General features: G+C 42.3%; 2 protein-coding genes across 2 annotated transcripts in view; one reads left to right on the forward strand and one right to left on the reverse strand.

The window, feature by feature from the left end:
• Window positions 1-3,831: 3,831 nt before the first annotated feature.
• On the reverse strand, window positions 3,832-22,433 carry rcn3 (reticulocalbin 3, EF-hand calcium binding domain). Its single transcript, XM_043679683.2, is given in 8 exon segments — window positions 3,832-4,746; window positions 5,616-5,788; window positions 5,791-5,814; window positions 7,199-7,259; window positions 8,740-8,912; window positions 15,260-15,453; window positions 20,731-20,959; window positions 22,367-22,433. Coding segments are annotated over 7 exon segments (957 nt in total). The 5' UTR covers window positions 20,955-20,959; window positions 22,367-22,433; the 3' UTR covers window positions 3,832-4,638.
• A 1,888-nt stretch (window positions 22,434-24,321) lies between these two features.
• The window catches only part of LOC122542207 (F-box only protein 47-like), a 65,925-nt gene continuing 62,853 nt past the window's right edge, over window positions 24,322-27,393 (forward strand). Inside the window, exons 1-2 of the mRNA XM_043679688.2 lie at window positions 24,322-24,456; window positions 25,458-25,483. The gene's annotated coding sequence lies outside the window, so the exon portion shown is untranslated. The remainder of the gene's footprint in view (window positions 24,457-25,457; window positions 25,484-27,393) is intronic.

A 27,393-nucleotide genomic window follows, 5' to 3' on the forward strand; every position in this document is an offset into this window, starting at 1 on the left:
CAACATGGGAACACAGGTTGTACTCAGCTATGAAGCCAACCCCACCCACAATGTTTTTCTACTAGTTCTTCAGGCCCTCTGTGTGTGTGTGCATAGAACCATATTCTGAATCAGAATCCCTACAGTATGGAAACTATTTCACAATTGTGTTGAAAAAGACACACAAATTAAGTTTTACTAAAAGATTTATTGACAAACTCAGCTTCTTGAAGACACAGACTTTGATGTGCATCTTGTATTTAGGAGACTCCAACAGTGACCAGCAAATTCTGAAAATCTGTAGGGCTCAAAGCAGTTTGGTGTTCTGTCTACTCTTTCTCTCTTTCTCCCTCCCCCCCCCCCCCCCCCCAAAAAAAAACACCACACACAACCCTTTGAGGCTGACTCTCACATGAGTATTGTTCCAAAGCTCTAGACTTTACAAGTGTATTGTGCATGTTTCTTGGCAATGGCTCAAAATGCAACTGAAGCCAGAGTGTGGCCTCCACACCCACTCCTGAATGGTCATAGTTTAGTAAGCAGGAGCAACAGGTCCAATTTCATGTTCTGCTTCTCCCTAAATCTATTGCAGCCAACCTTTGTTCTCCCTAGAACAAAAGGAGATTTGCCAGGGGGAGAGGAGAGGAGGAAGATTAGGATAGATTTTACTTAAAAGGTGGACATTGGTATTCCTGTTAGCTAATGGCTCAAGGGTAGAGAGGTTGTTGGGGAATGGGGTGGGAAGAGGACAGACAGACATTTTTCATGAGCAGTAATATCCTAGAACATAATTCATGAGGGTGACAGAAGGGAGAATACATTTCAAGTTAGTGGGATGGATACGGAGGGGAATAAGACAAAGTTGATTACTGTTCAGCAAGCTAGCACCATCTTCAGGGGCTGAATAGTCACCTGCTGGGATGGAAAATTCACAGACATGAATTTAAATGATAGAATCACATTACCTTAATGTCAGGGTTTTGGAAAGGTCAATGGCACTGCATTTGACCATGACGACCTGTAGCTTGGTGTGTTTGTAGATACTTCGTAACTCCCTGGAAGATATGACATATCATTGGAGCAGGTTTAGAGGTAGGGATGCTATTATGGCACCTCAAGTGGTTATGCTTGTTTATATATTATAAACACAGCAGGGCAAACAAGGATTGAAGAAATTCCCATAATTGAGAAACAGACTTTTCAGCTTCACTGATACAGTTCTCTCATTAGGGAGGTAGGCCAGCCTTGTTCAGGTCTGGGTGACCCTGGAATTAAGTTAAATAAGCCATTCAGAGCCAGCAGGCACCAAAGGGTACATTTTACTGTATCAACATGAAGAGTAATGACATAATTTACAGGAGTTTTAAACTTGGTCAAACCAATTATTTCAGTGGTGTTCCACTGCAGTGGCAGCTGTTGGAAAATGGCTGGTTCTTAATGGCACCCAACCAATGTTCATGCCAAGACCAGAGCAGAATGTCCCAAGCTGAAGAACAGTAATAATTCTGTGACTGTCAACATCAACTATACTGGTTTGTAAAAAGGTAAAGTAGGTGTAATCCCAGAAAATGGTAGGGCTGCTCTAAGAGATGGCTGGTGGTCGTTTAACCTGAGGATCACCACACTTTAGGCAAGGTTGAGAGGGTGGGATCATCATGGTAACCCTCAGCTGTTGTGTACCCAGTGGTTAATGTAGTTTACTTAATTTTGTTTCATCAGTTCTTTTTGCCCATTCCAATTGCCAAAGTGCAGTTAAGCATCAACCATATTGCGGGGGGGGGGGGGGGGGGGGGGGGGGAGTGAAAGAGGCACAAGTAGGCCAGACCAGGTAAGGATAGCAGATTTCCTTTCTCAAAATGATAAAAAAATCAACCAGCTGAGATTTTAAAAAGTCACTAGCAACGATAGCCACGTTTTGACAAACTTAACTCCATTAATAAAAGCTGGAATTAGGTCAACTCTAGGGGTTTGAACCTGGGCCTCTGAAATAACTGGTCTAGTGACAATACCACTACACCACAAACATTTTTCTGTAATATCTAGTATCCCCTTCACCAACAACACACCCCAACACCAAACCTCACATGTAACCACAAGTGAAGGATTCTTCTCCTCTCTCCCCCACATTCTCAATTCCACCACTTCCTCTCCTTCATTTGTCACAGGATTATCAAAACCATAATTTGCTAAAATCTGGTTCTACAAAAAAAAAGTGAAGGTGCAGCAAAACAAAGGTTTGAGGATGAAATAAGGACTAAAAACAAAAACAAGCTGGGATAAAAATCCTCAAAGAAATGAATTAATGCAGACACCACCAAGTTACATAGCTTCTTACACACAGCAATGGTGGGAAAATGAGACTCAGTGATCCCAGTGCTGGTTAAAACTCATCGTGTTGGACCATCAAATCTCCAAAATCTGTCACAGTGCTCCCTACGAATCTGTGATAATTCTTCAAGATTTCTTCCTTTGAAAGTTTGCCATCCTGACACAGAAGTGAGACTTCATGTTAGAATGAGGGTGACATTAGGAACAGCCTCTCAAAGCACAGCACAATTCTAACAGCATAATCTCTAAAGGATAAATGACATGAGGGAAAAATGCAATTCATTTTCAGTAACATATTGCAACAGCTCCTGGCAGTCTTACGGAGGTCCACATGGTGTGAATGAATCAGTTAACATTGTAGCTTGTCTGAGTAAGTTTTCTCCCTAATCCCACTCAAAAGCCTGTTGCCAGGGTGGAGGGAAGATAATTTCTCATCTTAAAAAGATTCCATGATGGCACCTTACAGATCCCACTCTACCTGCATGTGCAGAGGAGAGCAGGCTATCAGTTGAGTATCTCACTGCCATGGAATGAGGCAGTGCTCTCGTCTGCTATTCAGACCAGCAGTGGCAAGAACAGCAATCGACTGCACAGTCTTTAGCAGTGCAGCATGATCCAAAAAAAAAAACAACCCTGACTTGCACAGAACTCCCTTCCCTGTTGAGTGTCTGCTCAGATCCTGTAACTCCCGGCCCAGCTCCGTATCAGAGTGAGGTTCACAGGTTTTCCCCAATATGTAAAAAAAGTGAATTTGTTTGTAACAAGCTACACACTCCTGTTTAGAGGTAAGAAAAAGGCACCAATACAAGGTGTGCCCTCTGGGCTTTAGAGTTCTCCAGATATTTAAAAGGAACTATTAAATATGTGCAGATCCTTCTTACTGGGAATTGGATTTTTAAAGCCCGCAGCAGCTTCTCACACATCCAACGTTTGAACCTACACATTCAGGGCAGTAATGGACAAGCTTTCCTTTGCAACAATGCCACACCTTTTAGACAGAGTTGGGGCAATTCCTGCTTCTTATCCATTTACTCCCACAAAGACCAACCTTCTATTAATGACAGGCTTCCTGTCCTCCAACAGGAGATACTGGACAAGAATGGAGCTTTAGGGGGGGAAAAAAATGGCTCCAATCAATCACGGTGTCCAAATGTTAGTACACACAGATAAACAAACTGAATAACAGGTGGAACTGAACAAGACTCAGGTACAAGGGGAAAAAAAAACTTTCATATTCAGCACCTCTTAAACAGAACAGACAAAATAAAACTGGACCCAAAACAAATGCTCCCCTTCACTCCCACCCAATCTCTTATTGAAACTGGTGTGTCATGATATGGCACAGGTCCCCACAGAGGACAAACACCAGCCAGGCTCAAGCTGGTGACCATACTCACTCACACACCCACCACAGATTTCCATCTATTATTTGGGATGGTTTCCCTTTCCTTGTACACCCATCACTACTCCCACCAAACCCTCCCCCCCCCCCCCCCCCCCCCCCCACCCACAAAAAAACAAATAAATCCAAGAAGATATCCCATCAAGGAAAAGAAAAAGGTACTGCATTAAGTGAGTAAATAGCTAGGTGCTGGGAGCACCACTCATTAAACATGGGGATAAAAACACTCTTCCCCTGCCAGGGATCAGGTTGGTTACAGTGAGAAATGAATTTTCCATCAAGCTCACCTTTGGCTTCAGCACTTGCAATAGAATAAGATCACCCTCAAAGTGACTCCAATTTAAAAGTTGTATGCTTCCTTTGAAAGATTCGGCTTTTGTTATAGGGCCTTTTGTGGGCTGTTAGTCCCAATTTAAAAAAAAAAGACATTGGCTAATGTCAAACTAGAACAGGATGGAGCAAATTTCACCTCCCACAGAAAACAAAAATGGAAAAATATTTCCCTGCTGGCGAAGGGATGCTCAAAACAAAAAAAAAAGACATTTTCCTCTAGAATTCAAACACCATGCTGGGATAAATGCACTTGCAAACCTACCAATTAATAACAGGTGTCAGATTTAATCCAATACAGAGAGCTCACATGGCTTTCTAGTTGTTGGGGCAGTCAGATGGGCATTGTGTGGTCTTCTGCACCAACAGAATGTCAAGATCCAATCTTTTTTGGGAAAACAAGGGGTGGGAAGGTTAACTTGATGGAAAATTCAGTCCCACGTGAGGAGGGTTAAAGAATCAATTAAATAAATACAATTAATAATTTTGATCACAATTCAAAATTAGTCATGTCTTGGGTTAGGCAGAATTAAAATGCAATTCCTTTGGATTGGTGCCAATTCCGATGGGTTCATTGACGGGAAATAGTGCATCAAGGATCACAGCTCATCGTGTTTCCGTGTCAGATCCTCCCCATAATTGGTCACTTGGCTGCCAACAAACATATTCCAGTTGTCTAAAATCTCTTGCTTTGTCAATTTATCATCCTGCAAATTAGAAAGCAAGTGACAAAAGAAAAAGGGTTATTGGGAGTTAATTGGAACAGCAGAATATTGGAATTCCTTAAGCAGATCTCGACTGGACCATTTGATTTAAAAAAACCACACTAAACTGAACCCGAGGGATAAAATTCACCCATTCTTCTTTACAAGAGCTGTCTTATTAGCTAACCCCATGCTCAATTCCCTAGAGCTCCACTAATATCGAAGCTTGTGGGAAAGCTCCTTCACCAGGAACAGGTGGATGGGCAAACATCAGAGGAGGCGGGCGAGTAAAAGATTAGAGAATTAAGAGGGGCGGGGCAGCAGCTTTGTGTAAAACAGTGTCCACAGAGAGTAAACCATACTTGCGTACACATACACAACAAAAGTGAGAAAGGGGATAAGAGCATGAGAGTGTGTGTAGAGGGAGGTGGGGGAAAAAGGGAGGGATTGCAGAATTTGAAAAAGGAGACCTTGCTAAAATGTTTTTCAGGGAAAAGATATATTTTTTTGAACAGTGAAGGAGTTAAAGGGCTACGGTGAGTGGGCTGGTAAGTGGAGCAGAGTCCATGAAAAGACCAGCCATGATCTTATTGTATGGTGGAGCAAGCCCGATGGGCCGAATGGCCAACTTTTTAAAAAATATTCTTATGAGGCAAAAGGCAGGAGTGATGGAAGAGGGAGTGTGAATGAAACAGGGTGAGAGTGTGTAACAAAGATGATGAAGCAATAGTAACACCCACGCACCTGTGTGTGTTGAGACAGAGACGTTATTGTAAAAATTGGAGTAAGGAGAGGGATTTTTGTGGGGTGGGGGTGGGAAATGTCATGTTTCAGCAAGATCACAAGATGTTGGCACCAACCAATGAACTGACCTGGTTTTTATCAGACTCATGGATGAGATGTTTGGCCTCTGCTTCGGTGTGATCATAGTCTCCAGGAAGGATCCAATGCTCGATCTCATTGCGGTCCAGCTTTCCGTCCTTGTTTGTGTCACGGAAGTCTCGGAACTGCTCCTTTTCATTCCTTATCCACTCAGGCTCGGCTCACCCTCTTCAGGTGTATACATGTCACCTGTCAGAGATGGATTACAGAGAGAAAGTTACTGGCTGCATGGTCTCTGGTGAGTCGTACACATTAGGAAGGATCAATGTTTGATGCCAAGCCATCAGATTACTTAATAAAAAACACAGTAAGTGTAATGGGAAGTATAGGTTAAAAAGTAGCTACTTCACAAAATGTTAAAAGTTGTGCCAATTAAAATTAGAATATCTACCAAGACTACTGTCCATAAATGAATTAGAAGCAGAGCATACTTATAGCATGACACACAGCAAACAGATTCTGGATCAGTGGTGCTGGAAGAGCACAGCAATTCAGGCAGCATCCGAGGACAGGCAAAATCAACGTTTCGGGCAAAAGCCCTTCATCAGGAATAAAGGCAGAGAGCCTGAAACATGGAGAGATAAGCTAGAGGAGGGTGGGGGTGGGGAGAGAGTAGCATAGAGTACAATGGGTGAGTGGGGGAGGAGATGAAGGTGATAGGTCAGGGAGGAGAGGGTGGAGTGGATAGGAACACGGCAAACAGAGTCTATTTTAAAAAGAAAATATATTTCTTAACTACAGAAAGTGAAATTCTTGACTGAAATAAATGACTCCAATAAAAGTAAGTTGCTTTCTCTAGTGAAAAGAATGGAGGATAATATAAATTTGTAATATAAAGAATTACTTATAGCAGTGTAATCTCCAGGTATACTTGTCAATCCAGCCAGGAACATTGGTATTATTGTATGCTGCTTTAACTCAAAGCTTTCAGACTCAGTTCCTCCAGGACTGCAATTCAAATCCAGCCCAAATGCTATTGTTTCAGAGACACTTTTATATTGGGCCCAGGATTCAAAATGCAGCACAGAAGCAGCTCTCATTTGTTGTCAGGTCAGGCTTTGACTGCCTTCTCAAGGCCACATTTGTGAACCAATTCCACTACTTTGGAGGAGAAATGGGAGACTTTTCCTCCTGGTGTCCTGGCCAATCCTGCACTCAAATCAAAACAAAAACTGACCAATGCTGTTTGTGACTCTATGTCTCAGCTGGTTGCTGTATCTCCTGCACGATAACCCTTCAAACGTCAGAAGCACTTCATTGGTTGTGAAGTATTTTAGGAAGTGTAGCAGTCATGAAAGACACTGTATAAATGTACATCTCTTGTACAGGCGGCAGGATGGTTGGCTTAAGAATTGGGGACCTTTCTCGTACAGTAGGACTTGGTCTTGGGGCTGAGAATAAGGGTGGGGCACACAATGCAGAGGGAGCACCCAAGGTCAAGTGTAACAAATGATCAGTGTTACAATCAAAGACAAAAATAAAGCAACTTAACACAAGTGTTTTAAAAATGTAATCTAAAATTAGATTCATCCAGAGACAAAACTACAGTGGAAGAGAAAGATAATAATCTTACTGATGTATTCTTTGATATCAACCATTCCATCACCATCTTTGTCAATGTCTTCAATGGTTTCCTGAAAAGGTAAAGGTAAAGATGACATTAGAAGCCTTTGCTCAGACACTGTCTTAGAGCACAGCAACAGTGGATCCACGCCATCAGTCCACATTCATTTCAATGGATAGTAGGCATTCAGGGAATTTTCAAGATATAAATGTGGCCGTTAGGCTACCAGAGACCATCTCTGAAACAGGCTCAGGAACTTGGGGAAGACAGTGACAGTGGTTATATTACTGGACTGGTAAATCCAGAGCTTCAGGTTCGAATCCCATTGTAGCAGATAGTGGAGTTCAAATTAAATGAAAGAGAATCTGAAATTATTAGACTGTTTCCAAAATCCAACTGGTTCACTCACCCCCTTCAGGAAAAAGATATAGGCCATCCTTATCTAGTCACTAAAAGGATATTTATAAATAGTGTAGATAATAATGTGGGCAGAGATGGTAAAGACTGGCCAGATGGTTGACAGTGAGGAATAAGGTTACAGAAGGATATAAATGGATTGGTTAGGTGGGCAGACCTGATTAAATGTGAGGTGACGCACTTTGGGAAAAGGAACAAGACAAGGGAGTACTCGGAGAATGGCAAAATACCAGAAAGTGGAGGTATCTGAGGATGTCCACTTCTCCCTGCAAGCAGCCTAGCAGATACTTGCCTTGATCAGATGGGCCTGTTGGAGCTGTACAGAGCTTTGGTTACGCCATACCTGCAGTACTGTTAACAGTTCTGATCACCACACTACAGCGAGAATGTGATTGCACTGGACAGGCTGCAGAGAAGATTCACCAGGATGTTGCCTGGGATGAAGCATTTCAGCGATGAAGAGAGGCTGGATAAGCTAGAGTTGTTTTCTTTGGTGCAGAGAAGGCTTAAGGGGAACCTGATAGAGGTGTATAAAAGAGTACGAGGTGCATGAACAGTACAAACAGAAAGCAGCTGTTCCTCTTAGTTGAAGGGAGCACACAAGGTGATAGGCAGGAAACTTAAAGGGGATGAGGGGAAAACCTTTTTCACACGGAGGCTGATGCGATCTGGAAAACACTGCCTGGGAGGGTCATTGAGGTGGAAAACCTTTTTCAAAGGAAAAAAAACTGGATGAACGCCTGAAGTAGTGTCAAAACATCCAAGGCTATGGGCCTACTGTTGGAAAGTAGGATCAGATAGTATTACATATAGTTGGCAGTACAGACTCAATGGGCTGAAAGGCCTCATCTGTACTGTATGATCCTTTGAAAAGAATCATTTGGTTCACCAATGCCCTTTAGGGAAGGAAATCTGCCTTCCCAGGTCTGGCCTACATAGTACTGCAGGCCCTCAGCAACATTGTCAACTCTGAAATGGCTGAACAAACTACTCATTCATGGGCAATTAAGGATGGGTGATAATTGTCAGCCTCACCAGTGCTGCTCAAATGCAAAGAAATTTATTTTATATAAAAAAAACAGGGAGAGGTCAGGGGAAAAGTGATTTAGCTACCCTTTCACAGTCCTGCTTACCGTCACAACAATGCTCTTCATGTAGTCAAACTCCTCAGGGTGAAGGAATGCACTGAACTCCTCCCGTGTGGCAATCAGGTCGCCATTTTTGTCCGCCATCTTGAATCTACGCTCATCTCTCTTGTACATCCTTTTGTAGGCCTCCTTGTCATCCACATGATTGAAGGCTTCATCTGGAGGGAACATTAAAAGCCAGATGATAAAACAAGGGGGATATCTGTTCCCACTGGGAAGAGGGTCAGTGAGCAGTAGACACTTAAAATAATTGATGCAAGAACAAGGGGCGATAAGAGGGGAACATTTATTATAGAATCCCTACAGAGTGGAAACAGGCCCTTTAGCTCAGCAAGTCCACACTCACCCTCCGAAGAGTATCCCAACCAAATCCATTCTCCTACTTCTCTATATTTACCCCTGACTAGTGCATGTAAACTACACATCCATAAACTCTATGGGGCAATTTAGCATAGCCAACTCACCTAACCTGCACATCTTTGGATTGTGGGAGGAAATTGGAGCACCCAGAGGAAACCCACGCAGACACAAGGAGAATGTGCAAACTCGACACAGACAGACACAGTCATCCGAGGCTGGAATCGAACTCAGATCCCTGGGGTTGCGAATCAGCAGTGGTAACCACTGAGCCACCGTGCTGCCCCAAGCAAAGCTAGTTACGATTTGAAATGTTCAGCCTAAGGGAATGGTCAGAGCAAATTTGATAACTTAAGGCCACTGGACAGTTTAAATTCTTTTGTGGGATGAAAGCAGTACCAGTTTGTATTTACTGTGCCTCCTTAGGCAGGCTTGTGGGCATCAGACATTGAAATTACTGACCCATTCATTTCAAAAGAGAAGACTAAGAACTCAGTGTGAGGAAGAGGCAGCCATTTGTCCCCTCCAACCTGTCCTGCCATTCAAGATCTGATGTAGCCCTATCTCCAGTTTCTCCGTAACACCCAACCTTGAATATATCGACTGACACGCTATATCCCACTGCTCTCTGGGGAAAAAGCATTCAAAATGCCAACAAACATTAGCAAGAATTCCTCTTCATTGGTGCATCTACCAAACATGGACTAGAGCAGTTCAAGACAACAATTAATGACCAAGCTGCAAAGGCTATAGAGGCACAGACACAAAATGGACTGAATTAGCCTCCCTACTTTGCTGCTTGATATGATAATCTGCAACATGTTTTAAACTAGATGCACTTATTCCAGAGAATCCCAGTATGAAGATGATACCCTCTAGTTAGGGTTCTGGCTCAAGTGCCCCCCCATGATTAAGTGATGGCTTATTCAAGACCCCCAGTTGGAGTGTCTTTTAAACCAGATCAGCTGTAACAGTGTGGAGATTGTTGAAACAGTTTGTTTTGATCAAGGGGTGAACCAGGTTAAATCAAGGTCAGAATCAAAGCTGGGTGACAGGGGTTGGTTATTTCCAAGAGAATGATAGATAAGTGGATTCTACGTAAGGTATTATGGGGAAGCAGTGACAGGGGTAGTGTCAGTGGGCTAATAAACCAGAGGCCGAGGCTAATCTATTGAGGTCAAATTCCACACAGGCAACTCAGAATTATAGGACCCTTACAACACTAAGAGGCCATTCAGTCCATTGAGTCCAAGTCGACCCTCTGAAGGGCATCCCACCTTATCCTTGTAACACATTTACTATAGCTAGCCTGCACAACCCTGGATACTACTGGAGAATTTAACTGGTGGAGTTTAAAATTCCATTAATAAATCAGAAAACATGGTCCAGAAACAATGAAGCGATCACTAATTGTCACAAAATCCCCAACTGGAACAATGTTTTCAAAAGGAGGGAAATCTGGTCTGGCGTACAAAACCACAGCAATGTGGTTCACTTTAAAATGGCCTGGACAGCCGTTAGGTTCAAGGACAATGAGGGATGGGCAACAGATGTTGGCCTTGTCAGTGACATCAACATTCTATAAGACAGTTCCCATCACTGCCATTTACACACCATTTTGAATGTGGATATGTCCATTTGTGTCCCATAGTTTGAAGCTTTCTCTTGTGCCTCCAAGCAGCTGATAATGCCCACCAGCAACCACATCGTGTACGGTGGCTCAGTGGTTAGCACTGCTGCCTCACAGTGCCAGGGACCCAGGTTCGATTCCTGCCTTGGGCGATTGTGTGCGGAGTTTGCATATTCTCCCAGTGTCTGCGTGGGTTTCCCGCAGGTGTACATGTTTCCTCCCACAATCCAAGATGTGCAGGTCAGGTGGTGAATTGGCTGTGCTAAATTGCCCATAGTGTTCAGGGATGTGTCAGTTAATCCGGGGTAAGTGTAGAGTAATAAAGGTAAGGGAATGGGTCTGGGTGGGTTACTCGGAGTGTCAGTGTGGACTTGTTGGGCTGAAGGGCCTGTTGCCACACTGTAGGGATTTATATGAAATCTCACCTCGTCTGATGAGCAAAGCTAGGGCTCAGAGGCACTAATTGTTGCTGTTGAGCTCCTGAGTGCCAACAACTGTGTGGCCCCTTTAAGGTGGTGGTGGTGTTTGGCCTAACCGGCCGAATGTCCAGTCTTGATTCTTGTCCAGAAACAAGGCTTATTTAAAAACTTGGCAAGCGAAGCAGCACCCCCAGACCAGGACAAGAGCAGCTCCAACGACACTAAGTTTAACACCATCCAGGCTAAAACCAGTTGAATGGCCCATTCACCATCTTCAACATTCACTGGATCAAATGAACCACTGCGTCCACTCAACCAACATAAAACACTAGGCTACTTCTTTAAGTGAAGCCTCCTCACTGCTCATCTGCCAGATCACCGATGCTTAGTGGCATCTACAAATCACACTGCAGCAATTCACCAATACTCCCTGGAGAGCACTTTTCAAACCCACAACCTCTACCATCTAGAAGGACAAAGGGAAGCAGATACATGGGACATCAGCATCTGAAAGTACTTGTCCAAGCCTCACACCAACGAGACTTAGAAATCTAATCACCATTCCTTCAATGTGGCTGGGTCAAAAATCATAGAACTCTCTCCCTACTTTAAAAAGAGCAATTAAAAATGGCCAATGAACAAAAATAGTCCATGCAGCAATGCCAATATCCCCTGAATGAATAAAGGCGCACTCCCACCAAAATTTGAACAGCCTGGAAAGTCTGAGAGAAAAGCAAAAGAAAGGAGGATTTAACTTTAAGAATACAGACTGCTACTTCACAGGAGTTTGGCGAGATCAGACCTGGACAACTGCAGACTTTTGGATTTCTTCAAGAAGGGATATTCTTGGTTTGGAGACAGTTCAGAGAAGAATCACTACATTGATCTCTGGGATAAGGAGTAATGAGAGACAGCTCTTCAAAAGGAAAAGACTTAAATAAAAGTCCATTTACTGCTCATTTACCAAATGAACAGAGACACAGATCAACGTTTAGATTGCTCCATCTGGGCTTTAGCCCATTTGCCAGATTCAGTTTGGGTTTGCAATATCAGCATTCATCTCAGACTGCAGTCCAGATAGTCACATTTGTAGCTTCATTGGAGTGAACCAGGAGGGAACCAGGCTACTGCAGTGATGCCCATGTGACCAAATAACTTGCCAGGGTTAAAATGATCAGAGCTAAATTAACCTGTAGATGGATGTTGCCCACAAGATCCTTGGATGCAACATTATGAATAGACTTTTCAGGTTTGCATACATACTCAAAACAAAAGCTGACAAAGGATGTGATCTTGCCTCCACCTCAGGAAGATCCTTGTTAAATACACAGTCTACAACCAAGAAATTATTTCCTTCAGTTACATGAACTAGAGTAGTGTTGGAAAAGCACAGCAGTTCAGGCAGCATCCGAGGAGCAGGGGAGAAAAAAAACAATGTTTTGGCCATCAGCCCTTCATCAGGACTGATTTTCCTGCTCCTCGGATTGCTGCCTGAACTGCTGTGCTTTTCCAACACCACTCTAGCCTAGAATCTGATTTCCAGCATTTGCAGCCCTTGTTTTTACCTACTTCAGTTACATGAAATAGAGTCTTAGCCTAGGACCACATTGAGAAAGCATTTGTCGAGTTTCCTTTCCCCAACACCAAACCTGACACTTAGAAATTAAACTAGAACCAATTCCCATTGTGTCTTTATGACAAAATAAAGAAACAAATATTATCTCCACGTGCATTTGCAACTGATAATCACAATTAGCTGCAGTACAGAGTCCTGTCCACTGGAGGGCAATCACACTTCGTAAATCAGACTGTGCTGCTGAATAGTTCCTGAGACTTGAAGTTAAAGTTCTGGTGGTAACATCTTTTAAAATCTAGATATTTTGAGGTCTATGCATAGGATTGAGAGAGGAGAAAAGCAGGAAATAGAGGGTGAGGACTCTAAAGGGGTTATGGAAAAATGAGATGGAGAACTTCAATATTATACTTTTGAATGAGATTGTTGAGGGGTAACAGATTTCAGATCCTGAAATTTCCCCCCCCTATCAGGCACATGGGATTGCAATGGTTCAAGGTGGCAGCTCACCACCACCTTAGAGGGCATCTAGGGATAGGCAATAAATGCTGGCCAGCCAGCAATACTCACAACCCACAAGTAACTAAATAATGAGGAAAAAAAACTTGCAAAACAAGCAGCAAGGCATACCCTAGCTGGCATCAGGAACAGCCCCAAACCCGCTCCAAATCCCTGTCAGACCCTCCCTGTACAACTGCAGTCTCACCCACAGTGGCCTCAAATAGCGTGGAGAGACAGTCAGAATGGGCATTATTTTTGGGTTTGAGGTCCATTCGGACTTCATCTCTCATCCTCCCACTGACTCTGCAAACTTATCAACGTCCTGAAGTTCTGCAAATTTGTTTAGAATACATCCAAACTTTCTGTAAATTTCTAATTTGTGCACCCTACCGGAAGGTCTTCACCATTAATATGCAAAAGCAAAAAGAAAAGTCCCAAAACTGAAACCTAGGAACTGGCACTAGAAACTTTCCCAGACTGGAAAAACATCCAGTTTGCTGCCCCTTTTGCAGTCCCACCCCAAGCACTCCAGGGTGCACAGAAGGCTGAACTTAGAAATAAGAGTCAGCCATTCTGCCCATCAAGCCTGCTGCAGTCAATAAGTCACAGCCAATCTGCCTGCAGCTTTAGCTCCACTTTCTGACACCATAATCCCACCCCACCACCCCCCAACCCAACATCGGGGTTATCTCAGCCATGACTCTGTTGTACCCCCACTGTCCTCTGGGAGAAAAAGAAAGGGCAAAATCCCCTCCCTTCCATATTGCGCATGGATTGGCTATTGTAAACGTTAGCTGTAATTGCAAGTGTAGCTCCAACTGCCACAGACTGAAAAAACTAACTTTACTGACGGTCTATATAAAAATCAACTGTGAACCAGCATACATAAAGTGCTGGAGAAACTCAGTAGGTCAGGTAGTATCTATGGATAAAAACAGTTAATTTTGAATCATAGAATCCCTACAGTGTGGAAACTGGCCATCTGGCCCAACAAGTCCACACCAATCCTTTGAACAGTAACCCACCCAGACCCATTCCTGAAGAAGGGCTAATGCCCGAAACGTCGATTCTCCTGTTCCCTAGATGCTGCCTGACCTGCTGCGCTTTTCCAGCAACACATTTCCATACTCTACATTTACCCTTGCTCTAATGCACCTAACCTCCACATCCCTGGCCTGACAATTTAGCCTGGCCTGTTCACCTAACCTGCACATCTTTGGATTGTGGGAGGAACCCGGAGCACCCGAAGGAAACCTATGCAAACTCTACACAGACAGACACAGTCGTCAGAGGCTGGAATCGAACCTGGGTCCCTGGTGCTGAGGCAACAGTGCTAACCACTGCGCCACTGCCGCACTGAGCCCAGTCTGACCTCAGAACACAGTCAGCGACTGGATAGTCACTTTCTCTTCCTTTGCTGCTAATAGCCTCAAAATAACCGATTCTAGGAGATCCAATGGGATTGAAGGGAATAAAATGGGCAAGTTTGAGCCTTATTAGGGACAGGGCGAACAGAGAGATACACACACAATGAACTATGCTGCTGCTCACAACTGAATAGATAGTTAACATTTCCTGTCCACGTTCACACCCAGAAATCTGGCCACTTGGGTGAGCTTCTAAATGAAAGTGTCCATAAGAAACAGAAGAATTAGGCCATTCTGCCCATTGAGTCTGTTACACCATTTGATCATAGCTGATATGTTTCTCAACCCAATTCTCCTGCCATCTCCCTGTAACCTTTGACCCCCTTACTAATTAAGAACCTATCGCTGCTTTAGTGACTTGGCCTCTGCAGCCACAAGTCCCACAGATTAACCAGCCACTGGCTGAAGGAATTCCTCCTCATGTCTGGGGGGAAACCAGACCTGGCATGAGGCAGTGGAGAGGGAAGGGGAGGGGAGGGGCATAAACATGAGTTGGAACAGCTGAGGGCAGAAACTTGGTACAGGCAAAGAGGTGCACACATCATAGAGACCAGTGTACGTATTCCTAGAGCGAGCAGTTTTCTGGAAGATGTCTTACCCTCATAGTACCCATATGTTGCGTTCTTGTACTCCTCCCATGACACCTTCCCATCCCGATTACTGTCGTATTCCTTCCAGTTCTTATTGACATTCTCATCGATGTACCTGATCTGTGCACGCTTGATCCAAGTGACTAACTCCTCCTTGGTTACCAGGCCATCTTTGTCCTGGTCAATCCGGTCAACAATTTTCCTGGATGAGAAGGCCAAGAGAGGGAAGACACAAGGTCAGAACATCCTAAATGAGGAAATGGACATGATGCCTGTTGTCAGCACCATTGCCGCCCATCTCAGTCAGCAGTTTTAGCATCTATCTGTCTGCCTGTCCACATGCAGAGTAAAACTGCACCTCCAAAACATGAGGACAAGGTAACTGTTAAATTGGTTCCATCACTAGGTTAGTAAAACAGAACCTCAGGCTAGTAATAATTGCTGACTTAATTATCCAAATATGAACTGGGATACAATGTAAAACGGCAAAGACCACACAAAATTCTTGAACTGCGTCCTAAAAGAAGTTTGTTGTTTTAAACAAAATTTAAACAACCCCAATGAGAGGGGACACAATTCTTGACTTAGTCTTAGGAGGTGAAGCAAAAGCAGGTAGATCAAGCACCAATGGGTGACCATTTGAGAGACAGTGATCATAATTGTTAGATTTGGCTTTAAGTGGAAAGGCACAATGATAGACCAGGATTAAAAGTTATGTGCAGGAGATAAGCTTCACAAGGAGATAATCTGGCAAAAAAAACGGACCTGGTGCAGCTGCTTGAAGGAACAGTGGGTTGTGTGGAAAAGCACAGTTCTGCAGGCATAGTGTAGACATGATAACCAGGTGGTACTGCCAAAACTTAAGTCCCCTCATTATCCAGAAGGAAACAGGGCAAAATAAAGTAGAAAAATAGAGTTTACAAACAATCTCCAAAAAGTTAGTACTTCAGGAAGCTTCGAGGAGAATAGAAAGTATGGTGAAGTGAAAAAAAAAATTGGGAAAAACAGCATATATTCGATTAGATTAGATTCCATATATAAAAAAAAAATTGACCAGCAACAATAAGGAATGTCTAAGCATATTTAATCAGCACATTCAGACCAAAAGGGATGACTAAGGAAATGATTGGACATATCAAAGTTGTAATGATAACTTGCATAAGGATGCAGAAGATATGGGCAGGGTTCTTAATGAGTACTTTGTCTTCCAAAAGGAAAGGGCTAATGCAGACTTTTAGTTAAAGTGGAGTGGGAACTTTTGTTTAAAAAAAGTAATGTTTAACAGGTACTTTTGGGAATGAAAGTGGTTTCCAGAGGCATTCCACAGGGTTTAGTGTCTTTGTGGTATATATTATTTGTGGTATATATTAATGAGCTAGACTTGAATGCGAGACATATAATTGGCAAGTCCCCTGGAGAGATGGATTTCCTTGAAGGTGGATAAATCAGGGGTGGATTGATTGCATTTTAGGCTTTTAACAAATCCACAGAGAAAATAGTGGATTCTCCAAAGATCATTTTTCCAATCCTTACTCAGTACAGGCGAGGTACCAGAGAACTGACAATCTGCAAACTTGTACCATTATTCAAAAAGGGTGCAAGGGAACAGCCAAACAATCCTAGGTCAGTCAGTCTGGCCTCAGTGGTGGGAAAATGACTATAATCAATATTGAGAGACAGGGTCAACTGTTACTTGGAAAGGCACAGATTAATAACAGTATAGTTTTGTGAAGGAAATATTGTGTCTTATGAACTTCACGGAATTCTTTGAAGTGGCAAGGATTTGAGGATAGTGCACTGGATGTTGTTTATGTGGATTTTAATCAGGCATTTGACAAGGTCCCACGTGGCAGATTAGTCATAAAAATGACAGCCCACAGTATAGAGGAGGACAGGGCAAGTTGGATCAAAAATTGACTCAGTGACAGGAAACAAAGGCTAACGTTTAACAGCTGCTTTTGTGAATGAAAGTGGTTTCCAGAGGCATTCCACAGGATTTAGAGTCAGGTCCCTTTTTATCTGTGGTATATATTAAATGATCTAGACTTGAATGCGAGAGACAATTGGTAAAATTGACCAGGGGTTTGACAGTGAAGATGGCTGCTGACTACAAGTTAGTATCAATGGCTTGGTGAAGTTGAACAAAAGAAGAAAGTAAATGGAACTCAATCTAGAAAATGCATTTGGGGAGGGGAAATAAAACAAGAGAATACATAATAAACAGGAGTGCACTGGGAGAGGTAGAGGTAGAGAGAGACCTTGTAGTGAATGTGTATAGGATTCTGAAGTTGGTAGAACAGGTGGATAATGTGGTAAAGGTAGTATAATGGGATGCTTTCCTTCTTTGGGCAAGGTATTGAATACAAAAAGGAAAGAACGCACAAGGGCATTAGAAAATGTCATATGTTTACTGAGCAAACACAAACATGATGGGCTGAATGGCCTCTTTCTGAGTTGGATGTTTTCTATGATTCTAAATCACAGAAACCAGACAATGCAGAAAGAGGCCATTCAGCCCATCAAGTCTGCACCGACCCCTGAACAGCATCCCAGCCAGACCCAGAGCCCTACCCGAAACCCATAACCCCACATTTAGCATGGCTAATCCACCTAACCTGTAGGTCTTCGAACTGTGGGAGGAGACTGGAGCACCTGGCAGAAACTCATACAGACTCCACTCAGACACAGTCAGCCAAGGCTGGAATCGAACCCAGGTCACTAGTGCTGAGAGGCAGCAGTGCTAACTACTGAGCCACTGTGTTCTAAGGAAGAGTTGAAAATTTCCCTATGGTAGATGGCAAAATTTGAATTCAATAAAAACCATGGGATAAAAAGCCAGTTTAATCATGAACACGTAATGAGAGTCAATGTTTGTAAATGGTTCACAAATATCTTTTTAGGGAACGTTATCTGCCGTCCTTACCCAGTCTAGCCTACGTGTGACTCCAGACCCACAGAAATGCTGCTGACTCTGAACCACCCTTTGACACACCGTGAGCAAGTCACTCATTTCAATGGCTGGCCTGGACAGCCACACTTACATCCCATCGAAATGAAAAGTAAAAACAAAATGGGAGCTCATAAAGTGACAGACATTGCAAAATTGGAGCCTCAGCTCACCTGCTGAATGGTGTGTAGAAGTATGCGAGACAAGCCCCAGGGCAAAGAATTTCTCTGTATGACTGGTTGGATTTCAGCACTTGCCCAAACCCCTCCCTTCCCCATTTATGGCAGAAATTCCAACCAACGACTGCTGTCAAGGCTCAGGTACAACAGATGGTTACTCGGGAAAGGAGACTACGAGGCTGACATTCCCGCAGTCCGATGAGACTTCCACTTGGATGGCACAGATGAGTTCGGTGAGACAATACCACAAGTGCTGGCACAACCACAAACCACAGCCCATTTATTCACCTGATGATAATCATCTAAAAAAAAATTCATTCACGGGATGTGGGGATTGCTGGCTAGGTCAGCATCATAAATTTGGGTGGGTGTGGGGGGAAAAAAAAAAAATGGAGAAGAGGAGTGTAAATTTTCACAGACACTGTACCAAATTATCCTGAAATATTCATAGCCCAAGGTGGGGGAGAAGTGTGTCTGCAGAGAAAGGGGAGGCACAGGCACAGATGAGAATTCTCAGGTCACCAGAAACTCTTCAGTTAACCTCTCGTCAATCCCCGGCAGTAAAATGCAATTCCTGGTCAATTTATTGCTTCGGTTTCCTGCCATCTGTGCTGAGAAGATACAATAACTGCAGTGCTTTTGGGAAACCATATGAACAACTACTGGTCTGGACTTGCCTGTAAAAGGGGCCACGTAGCCCAAAGCTGCTCTTCCCTCTGCCACGTCTGTTGCCTCTCCTTGAGAGAGAGAGAGAGAGAGAGAGTCTGGATTTTACACGAGAGTGGGAATGGCGTGGGGGGAGGGGTGGCTCCTTGTTGCCAACTCAGCGGCAAAGAAGGGAAGTTGTTTGGAAAGTAGCAACTCATGTCAGATGTTTTAAAAAAACACCAAAAATTGATCACAGCGAGTGTTGGGGTGGGGGACATGGGGGGGGGGTGTGTGTGGCAGGAATGGGGAGAAGAGAGATTATATTACAGGCTCTACTTACGTTTTAAAAAAAAAAGAGGACAGAAGACAGCAGCAACACAGAGATTCACAAAGATTCTAACTCACAAACAGCCTGCAGTTCCCTTCCAAAAAAAACTGTAAAACATCAACCCCCTCCCCCCTGCAGTTCATAGCACCAAGAACCAGCGATACTCTCATATGTTGCAAATGTAAGACAGAAATATTTGGAGTAAGAGATTGCAAAATGTGAACATCAGTTTGGTACAGGTTGGCAGCAAAGGAACAATCCATTCATGTAGGAACCCGCTTATCAAGGAGTTTGATCTTTTAAGTGTAACTTAATGTACTACAAAACAAATAGATGTTGTTATCAACAGCAGTCAGTCAAATCACTGCATAAAGATTAACTTGCCAGTTTGTAGCCAACTAGACTGAAGTGTTATTGAAGGAAGAAGAAAGTGAGGACTGCAGATGCTGAAGGTCAGAGTCAGAGTAAGAGTCAAAAAGTGTGGTGCTGGAAAAGCACAGCCAGTCAGGCAGCATCGGAGGAGCAGGAGAGTCGACGTTTCGAGCATAAGCTTCTGATGATAAACAATAATCAGAAGCTTATGCTTGAAACGTCAACTCTCCTGCTCCTCAGATGCTGCTTGACCAGCTGTGCTTTTCCAGCACCATACTTTTTGACTGTTATTTGAAGTAAGTGAGTTAAAAAGATGCATGTGGAACAGTTGGCTGAACATGTAGGATCAGGTGACATGAGAAGTGAGAGGTTCTGCACCACCGCAGGCTGCCCTCAAAGTCACTGCGGAGTTGGGGGTAGAGACTGTCACATATCTCCTGCTGGAATGTTCCTTTGCAAAGGATGTCTGGAGAAAGGCGCAATGGTCTTTGTCAAAGTTTATCCCAAACAGCTCCGTGATGCAGGATTGTGGTCTACAGTCTGTTCCCCGGGACACACACAGAGATCAACTTGGTGAAAGATGCTCTTTGGTCTACCCAAAACAGGTTGGTCTTCCAGGGCAAGGGGTTGACCCCCAACAGAGTTATGCAGACTGGCACAAAGGTCCAGGATCACGTGCTGAGGGACAAAAGCTTGGGGCAGCTGCTGCCAAGACACAGTGGGGAAAGACTACCATTTATGGTCTTTCAGGTGAAATTAAATGGGGGTCTGCTCAGTTACTGGATTTTGTGCCTCAAATATGTAAATATATTCTTGTACATGTAAACAATGCCTTTGGGTCATTTGCTGGATGGAATCAAACTTCAGTGTTTGATTTTTCCTTCACGCTGCTGTACAGAACCAAACTACTACACAAAGATACTTACAAATAAAGTGTATTTTTGAAATAAAAAAAACTAGACAGGAATAAAATCAAATATCATAAGAATCACAGATTCCAATTACCCCAGTCTCTCTTTGCTCTCCTCTGGTGTGAGCTGATCAAAGGTTTTGGCTGTTTCCTTTCCCAGGAAGGCCTCATGATCAAACTGGTAGCCTTTCTGATCCTCGGGGTCCCGTTCGCCAATGTCAACCGAGTGATGCACCCTGTCCTTCTTCTCAGAGGTGGGTTTGCAAGAGGCCAGAGAGCCACAGAGAGCCAGCAGGCAGAGGCAAGTCAAGGAATTCATTGTCACTGCAAAAGATGGAGACAGAATGTACAGGGAATCAGAAAAGCACAGCAAGTTAAAGCATGGTCAACAAATAGCTGAACTATAGCACCTGAAGGCAAAAGTGAGGACTGCAGATGCTGGAGATCAGAGTCTAGATTAGAGTGCAGGTCAGGCAGCATCCAAGGAGCAGGGAAAAAAAAAAATCAACGTTTCAGGCAAAAGTCCTTCATCAAGAACCATCAGGAACGTGGATTACTTGGCATGATTATACACATGCCTAGTAATCCAGGAATCAGCAAGTTGCTCCTTTATGCTGCACAAAGCATGCCCCAATACCTGGGCAGAAAACAAAGCTCACCCTAACTTATGTCTCCACCCTAGCAAATAGATTAATGGGCACATCATCAAGACTGAGCTTATGAAATATTGATAAAAGCCAAGATATAGATAAAATGTTTGACATTATAGAGTGACATTTTCAAATTTATTTTATCTGTGCATTATTCCCAGGGATATTTTCAGTTCAGCTTTAAACTAAATGGTTTAGGAACATTCAGAATTTGCGCCTCTTGGAAAACTAGAGGAATATATTTTCCAAGAATTCACGTTATCTTAAAATCTGAGCTGGAAAGCTTTTCAAATTAAAATCGAGTTCATGCAACGAACTAACGGAAATTATGATTAATTTACATGGGAATGACTATGCACACAACATTCAAAAAACCATTGAGTATTCTGAAGTCATATCGGAGTCGAAACGATAGCTCTGTCTTCTCTCTTTCTAACCAAAGATGCTCCAGATTTGCTGAGTTTCTCTAACATTTTGTTTTTTTTAAAAAAAAGAGCTTATTAAGACATTCAGCAACGGAGTCCGAATTTCTACAAGTTTCAAGAACTTTCTTGAAAACGAAGCTTGAAACACGCAAAGCAAACAGAACAGGAGAGCATGCAGACTTGATTACATCTTTAACGTCTTTGAAGAGGTCTTACAGAGCTTCCCCACTTTTCAAAAAAACATTAAATGTATATTTAAAAAAACAAAGCGATCTCAACTGACTCAAACCCCTCGAAAGATTACAAAACATCATTCCCTCCCCCTCCCCCCAGAACAGTACACTTACATTGAACAAAAAAGCTGCAATTTTATAAAACTAACTTGACATGGAAGCCTTCTAAAACTGAAAACATTTAATAAAAAAAAGGAATAAGAACTAACATTTGTTAGCAAAGTGCCTAAATTTCAGATAAGCAGCAACAAATACTATATTGGTAAATTAGAAAAAAATTAACAAACTGTTTGCAAACTTGAAAAAACTTTAAAAACTGTAATTTAAAAGTAGTAAATCACTCAAGTGCATACAAAACTTGCAATATTTTGTGAAACGTTAAAATCTATCACTATCTCATCAACATAAAAATCATAATCTCACCTCTTATCAATGAGTCTGATAAAATGCTGGAATTATCTATGTGCAGAGTTATATTGTTGCCACAGAAGGCAATGCAAACATCTTCCAATCACGGCTCAGCTTTCATTCCGTGCGGTGCACGCTCGGATCTGTTACCGGCTTTGTGATTGGTGATGTCCGCAGCGGGGTTTCTGACTGGTTGGGAACCGCCACGTTGACATGGGGAGCAACGGCGTCTGCACCAAGGACCGCGCTGCCTCTTGGGACTTGTAGTTTTAATTTTCAATTTGGACCCTCACCCCGACACATCAGTAATCATTACCTTTTTATTAAACGAAATAAAGAAAACCGCGATTGCTGGTTATCTGAAACTAAACAGGTGACCATTCAGCATTGAAATAAGACAATAAAATAAAGCATCAATCATTGCCTTTTATATGATTAAAGATGCAAAAGCAAATGGAGACAGATAACTTGGAACTTACAGTTTTACATTTCAAATTGGACCATCCTCCATGCCCCTTCAAACATTCGTAAACAAACATTGCCTTTTTATAAAACAAAACAACTGTCGATTATGGACATCTGAAACAAAACAAGTGCTGGAGAAACATGGCAGGTCTGGCTGCATCTGTGGAAGCAGAATTAACATTTTGAGATCAGTGACACTTCTTCAGAGTTGTAATAAAACAGTAACAAAACGAGATAACAACCCTTTTACACAAGGACTGTGGCCATTGGGCCTGGAGCAAAGATGGCTACTGGTTGGGAATTGATGGAGCCTAGTCAGAGCACATGGAGACCCTTACAGAAAGCCTGCAATATCTATCTTTTTAGCTTTATTTCTTATTTTCCCAACCCATACTATGTACATCTGTAATACAGTGTACCTTTTTTCTTTATTTTCTCTATTTTTGTACATAAAATTTGTAATTAAGATGGCACAGCTACATTGTACCCTTTCACTGCCCTCCTGTTCTTTGTAACTTGAGTTCATGTGACGATACGCCTAATTTTATTTTAAGATTCCAGGAAAAGCAGATGGCATAGAGAGAGAGAGAGAGAGAGACACACAAGCAGAAAGTGCTGGGGAAACTTAGCAAGTCATAGCAGCATCTGTAGAGAGAGAATCAGAATTAACTTTGAGTTGTGACCCTTTTCAGAAAAGTAAAACAAAGAATTGTAAATGCTGGGAACCTGAAATAATATAAATTGCTAGAGAAGCTCAGCACGTCTGGCAGCATTGGTGAGAAAGCAGAATGTTTCATATCCAGTGACCAGTTCTGTTTTTGACCTTAAGAGTTTCTCTCGCAATTTCAGATTCACTAGATATCATTTCTCAGGATTTTAAACACATAAAGGGAAATAATGGTTATTGCTTTATTTTGTTTCAATTAAGAAGAAGGGCGACTGGACTCAAAATGTTAATTCTATTTTTCTCTATATACAAATGCTGGTGATCCGCCAAACCTCTGTTTTTATTTCAGATTTCAAGCATCTTTTGATTTTATGTCTTTTCCTAATTAGCCTGTTCTGAGATGTTATTCCACGTCCCTGGAATAGGTAGGACTTGAACACTTGCCTTACTGGTTCAGAGGTAGGGATATTACCACAGCGCCACAAATATTCTTTGTTTTACGGTATTTTGAGGGAGAGAAGCAGAAAGCGGACGGGCCAGAAAGGAAAAAAAAACGACAGGACCGAGCGCGTCACCCCTTCCGCTTGACGGCTGATCGACGGCTTAAGAACCCAATCGCTGCTGGGCTCAGACCGATTGACGTCCGGCAAGCGAATGACAAAGCGAAGAAACGGCTCGGGACCAGACAAACCAGTCCACGGAGAGTGTCCAATCATATTGTTCTGAGGGCGGGTTCAGCTCGCGACTCCATGTTGATTGGTCGGCCGCGTTTGGGCGGGAAGGCGGTAGGCCGGGTGTTGTCCGTAAGCGCGTGGCGGAGGCGTCAGAAACCCAGACACTGGAATTTTGCTCTTTATCGCCTACTCAAATGTCGTAATTTTAGTCACAATATTTACCGTCCAAAGAAATCAAGATAAACAGAGAGAAACGAACTCTGTTTAGGTTAGGAGACACTACTTAAACCGAAAGAAAGGTGAGGAATAAAATAAAAAGGCATGATTGTAAGAAATGAAGGGCATTTAAAAATTGTTCACATTGGGTAAAAAAAATCCAAATATTATAAGTTATTTGTTTCAAAATGTGTGCTGTGAAGAATTGACAATATTTCAACGTTTGCATTGGCCTTTTTAAATTCGCAATCTAAAGTAAGTTCAATTTTAATGCAAAATGCTATTTTTGGATGTTATGGTTAAATTTTGCATAAAGTCCTCATTGCAGTCTTATAGACATTTAAATACTTACTGGACACTTAATATGTGTCCATAGGCTGCAGTGATCTGGCCAAATTGCACCATTGATATATTTTCCAGTTCATCCAAGACTTGTTAAATGTGGAGGGCTGTGAACTGCCAAATTGGATGATGTGCTGATCCTCAAAATTCATTAGAACAGTGCAGGAGGCTGAGTACACATTGTTATTTCATCCTCTTCCTACTTGACTTGCATCCTTAATTTCCCACAGTTAACTGAAATGTTTTTCCCTCGCTGGATAGACTGCCTTACTGGCTTAGTGATTTCAGAATTTTTGATTTCTATTTCAGATTATCTGCAGCATTTGCATCTGTTATGAGGCCTAGGATCATATTTAAATAACGATATGTGAATTATGTTTGGATTGTTTATGGTGTTAAAGAAGTTACATAAATACCAATTATAGCAACGTTAGCTGGTTTTGCGTCTCTTATTTAACCTTGTTATATTTTTTGACCGTGGAATTATGTTAATACATAACATTAAAACTGTAGGTATAAATATTATGGAAACTCTGTTTGTAAACTGTTTCCTGTAACACTGTGGTTACAATGTTTTGAAGTGATGTTTCTAAACTGCCTTTCAAGCCTGTCAGATTTTTAAATGCTTTACAAAGTCATTAATTGTCCATAGATAGGTTAACTAATAGAAATATTAGTTTTCTTTATTTGCATCGTGTCTAATTTTTCTTTCATCCCTGTATCTCCCTTTTGATCTTGCTAGGTTGGACAATCGCTGTAGTTGACAAGGTAGGTGATCACAAATCTCAATACTCCTGATATTACTGCTGTGAACGCATTACAGAAAAAGATTCAAATGTCAGTTCTTTTTCTGTTTATTGTTCCTGTCAGTCAATGATTTGTGACAAAGAATATGGACTGTATTCAGAAATAAAACAGTAATGACATAAATGCAAAGCACAACATGATCATCCAATTTAAATTATTATATTTTAGGAAAACCATGTGGGCAAAGGGAGAAGAAAGTAATTTCTCTGTGCAGACTGAATCAATATGGGGCATGTAAAAATATGCTGGGTCTGTATTTCCTAAAGTTTTGAAGAACGAGAAATGTTATCAGTGAAACTTATAAAATTCTTGAATGATGCATGATATTGCCTGAACAGGTGAATCTAGAACCAAGGGACATAAACACAGGATAAGAAGTAGGCCATGTATGATGAGATGAGGAGGAATTTCTTAACTTAGGGAGTAGTGAATATTTGAAATTATCTATACCAGAGACTGTAGAAGCTCAAACCTTAAGCATGCTCATCGCAGAAATTGAGAGGTTTCTGGACTTTAAGGGATGTGGAGTTAGTGTGGGAAAGTGGCATTGAGGTAGAAGACCAGACCAGTTGACGTTGTTTACTTGGACTTCAGTAAAACTGTATGGTAGACTAATTAGTAAAGTTAAATCACATGGAATTCAGGGTGAACTTGCCAATTGGGTACAAAATTGGCTTAATGGTAGGAGTCAGAGTGGTGGAGGAGGGTTGTTTTTCGGACTGGAGGCCTGTTACAGCGGTGATCCAAGATGATTGGTTGTGGGTCCCTTTTTTGGCATTTTATATAAATGATTTAGATGAGAATATAGAAGGCATGGTTAGTAAGTTTGCGGATGACACCAAAATTGGTTGTTTAGTGGACGGTGAAGAAGGTTATCTAAGATAACAAAGTGATCTTGATCGATTGGGTCAGTGGGTTGAGGAGTGGCAGATGGACTCCAATTTGGGTAAATACGAGGTATTGCATTTTGGTAAAACAAGCAAGCACAGGATTTATACAATTGAAAGAGAACCTTCGGTAGCATTGTGGAATAGAGAGACTGAGAGGTTCAGATACCTATTTCTTTGAAATTTGCATCACATGCAGACAGGAAGTTTAAGAAGGCACTTGGCACATTTGCCTTCATTGCTTCGACCTTTGAATAGATAAGTTGGGAAGTCATGTACAGGATGTTGGTGAGGCCTGTTCTGGAGTATTGTGTCCGGTTGTGGTCGCCCAGTTATAGGAAGGATATTATTAAGCTAGACAAGGTTCAAAAGACATTTACAGGTTGTTGTGGCTTTGCAAGGTTTGAGTTATGAAGAAAGGTTGGATAGACTGGGACTTTTCTCACTGGAGCATAGGAGGTTGAGAGATGATCTTACCGAGGTTTATAAAATCAGTGTATAGATTGGGTCAATGGGAGATCTCTTTTCCCTTGGATGAGGGATTTTTAAGGTGAGAAGAGAGAGATTTAGAAAAATCATGGGGCAAATGTTTTACACAGACGCTAGTTTACATGTAGAATGAACTTCCTGAGGAAGTGATGGATATGTGCACAATTATAATGGTAACATACACTTAGATAAGTCCATGAATAGGAAAAGTTTGGAGGGATATGCGCCAGGAGCAGGCAGGTGGGACTAGTTTAGTTTGGGATTACGTTCTGCATGGACTGGTGGATGGAAGGGTCTGTTTTCATCCTGATGAAGGGCTCATGCCCGAAACATCGATTCTCCTGCTCCTCGGATGCTGCTTGACCTGCTGTGCTTTTCTAGCACCACACTCTCAATTCTGTTATCATCCTGTATAACTCTAGGATTCCATAACAGGGAAACCAAAGATTGAACAAACTCAAAAATGGGTTTGGAAATCAACAGGAGATGTGACCC

This window comes from Chiloscyllium plagiosum, unplaced genomic scaffold, assembly GCF_037043375.1.
Source record: "Chiloscyllium plagiosum isolate Xiang-an unplaced genomic scaffold, Cpla_swu_hap1 HiC_scaffold_33, whole genome shotgun sequence".
Classification (NCBI taxonomy): Eukaryota; Metazoa; Chordata; class Chondrichthyes; order Orectolobiformes; family Hemiscylliidae; genus Chiloscyllium; species Chiloscyllium plagiosum.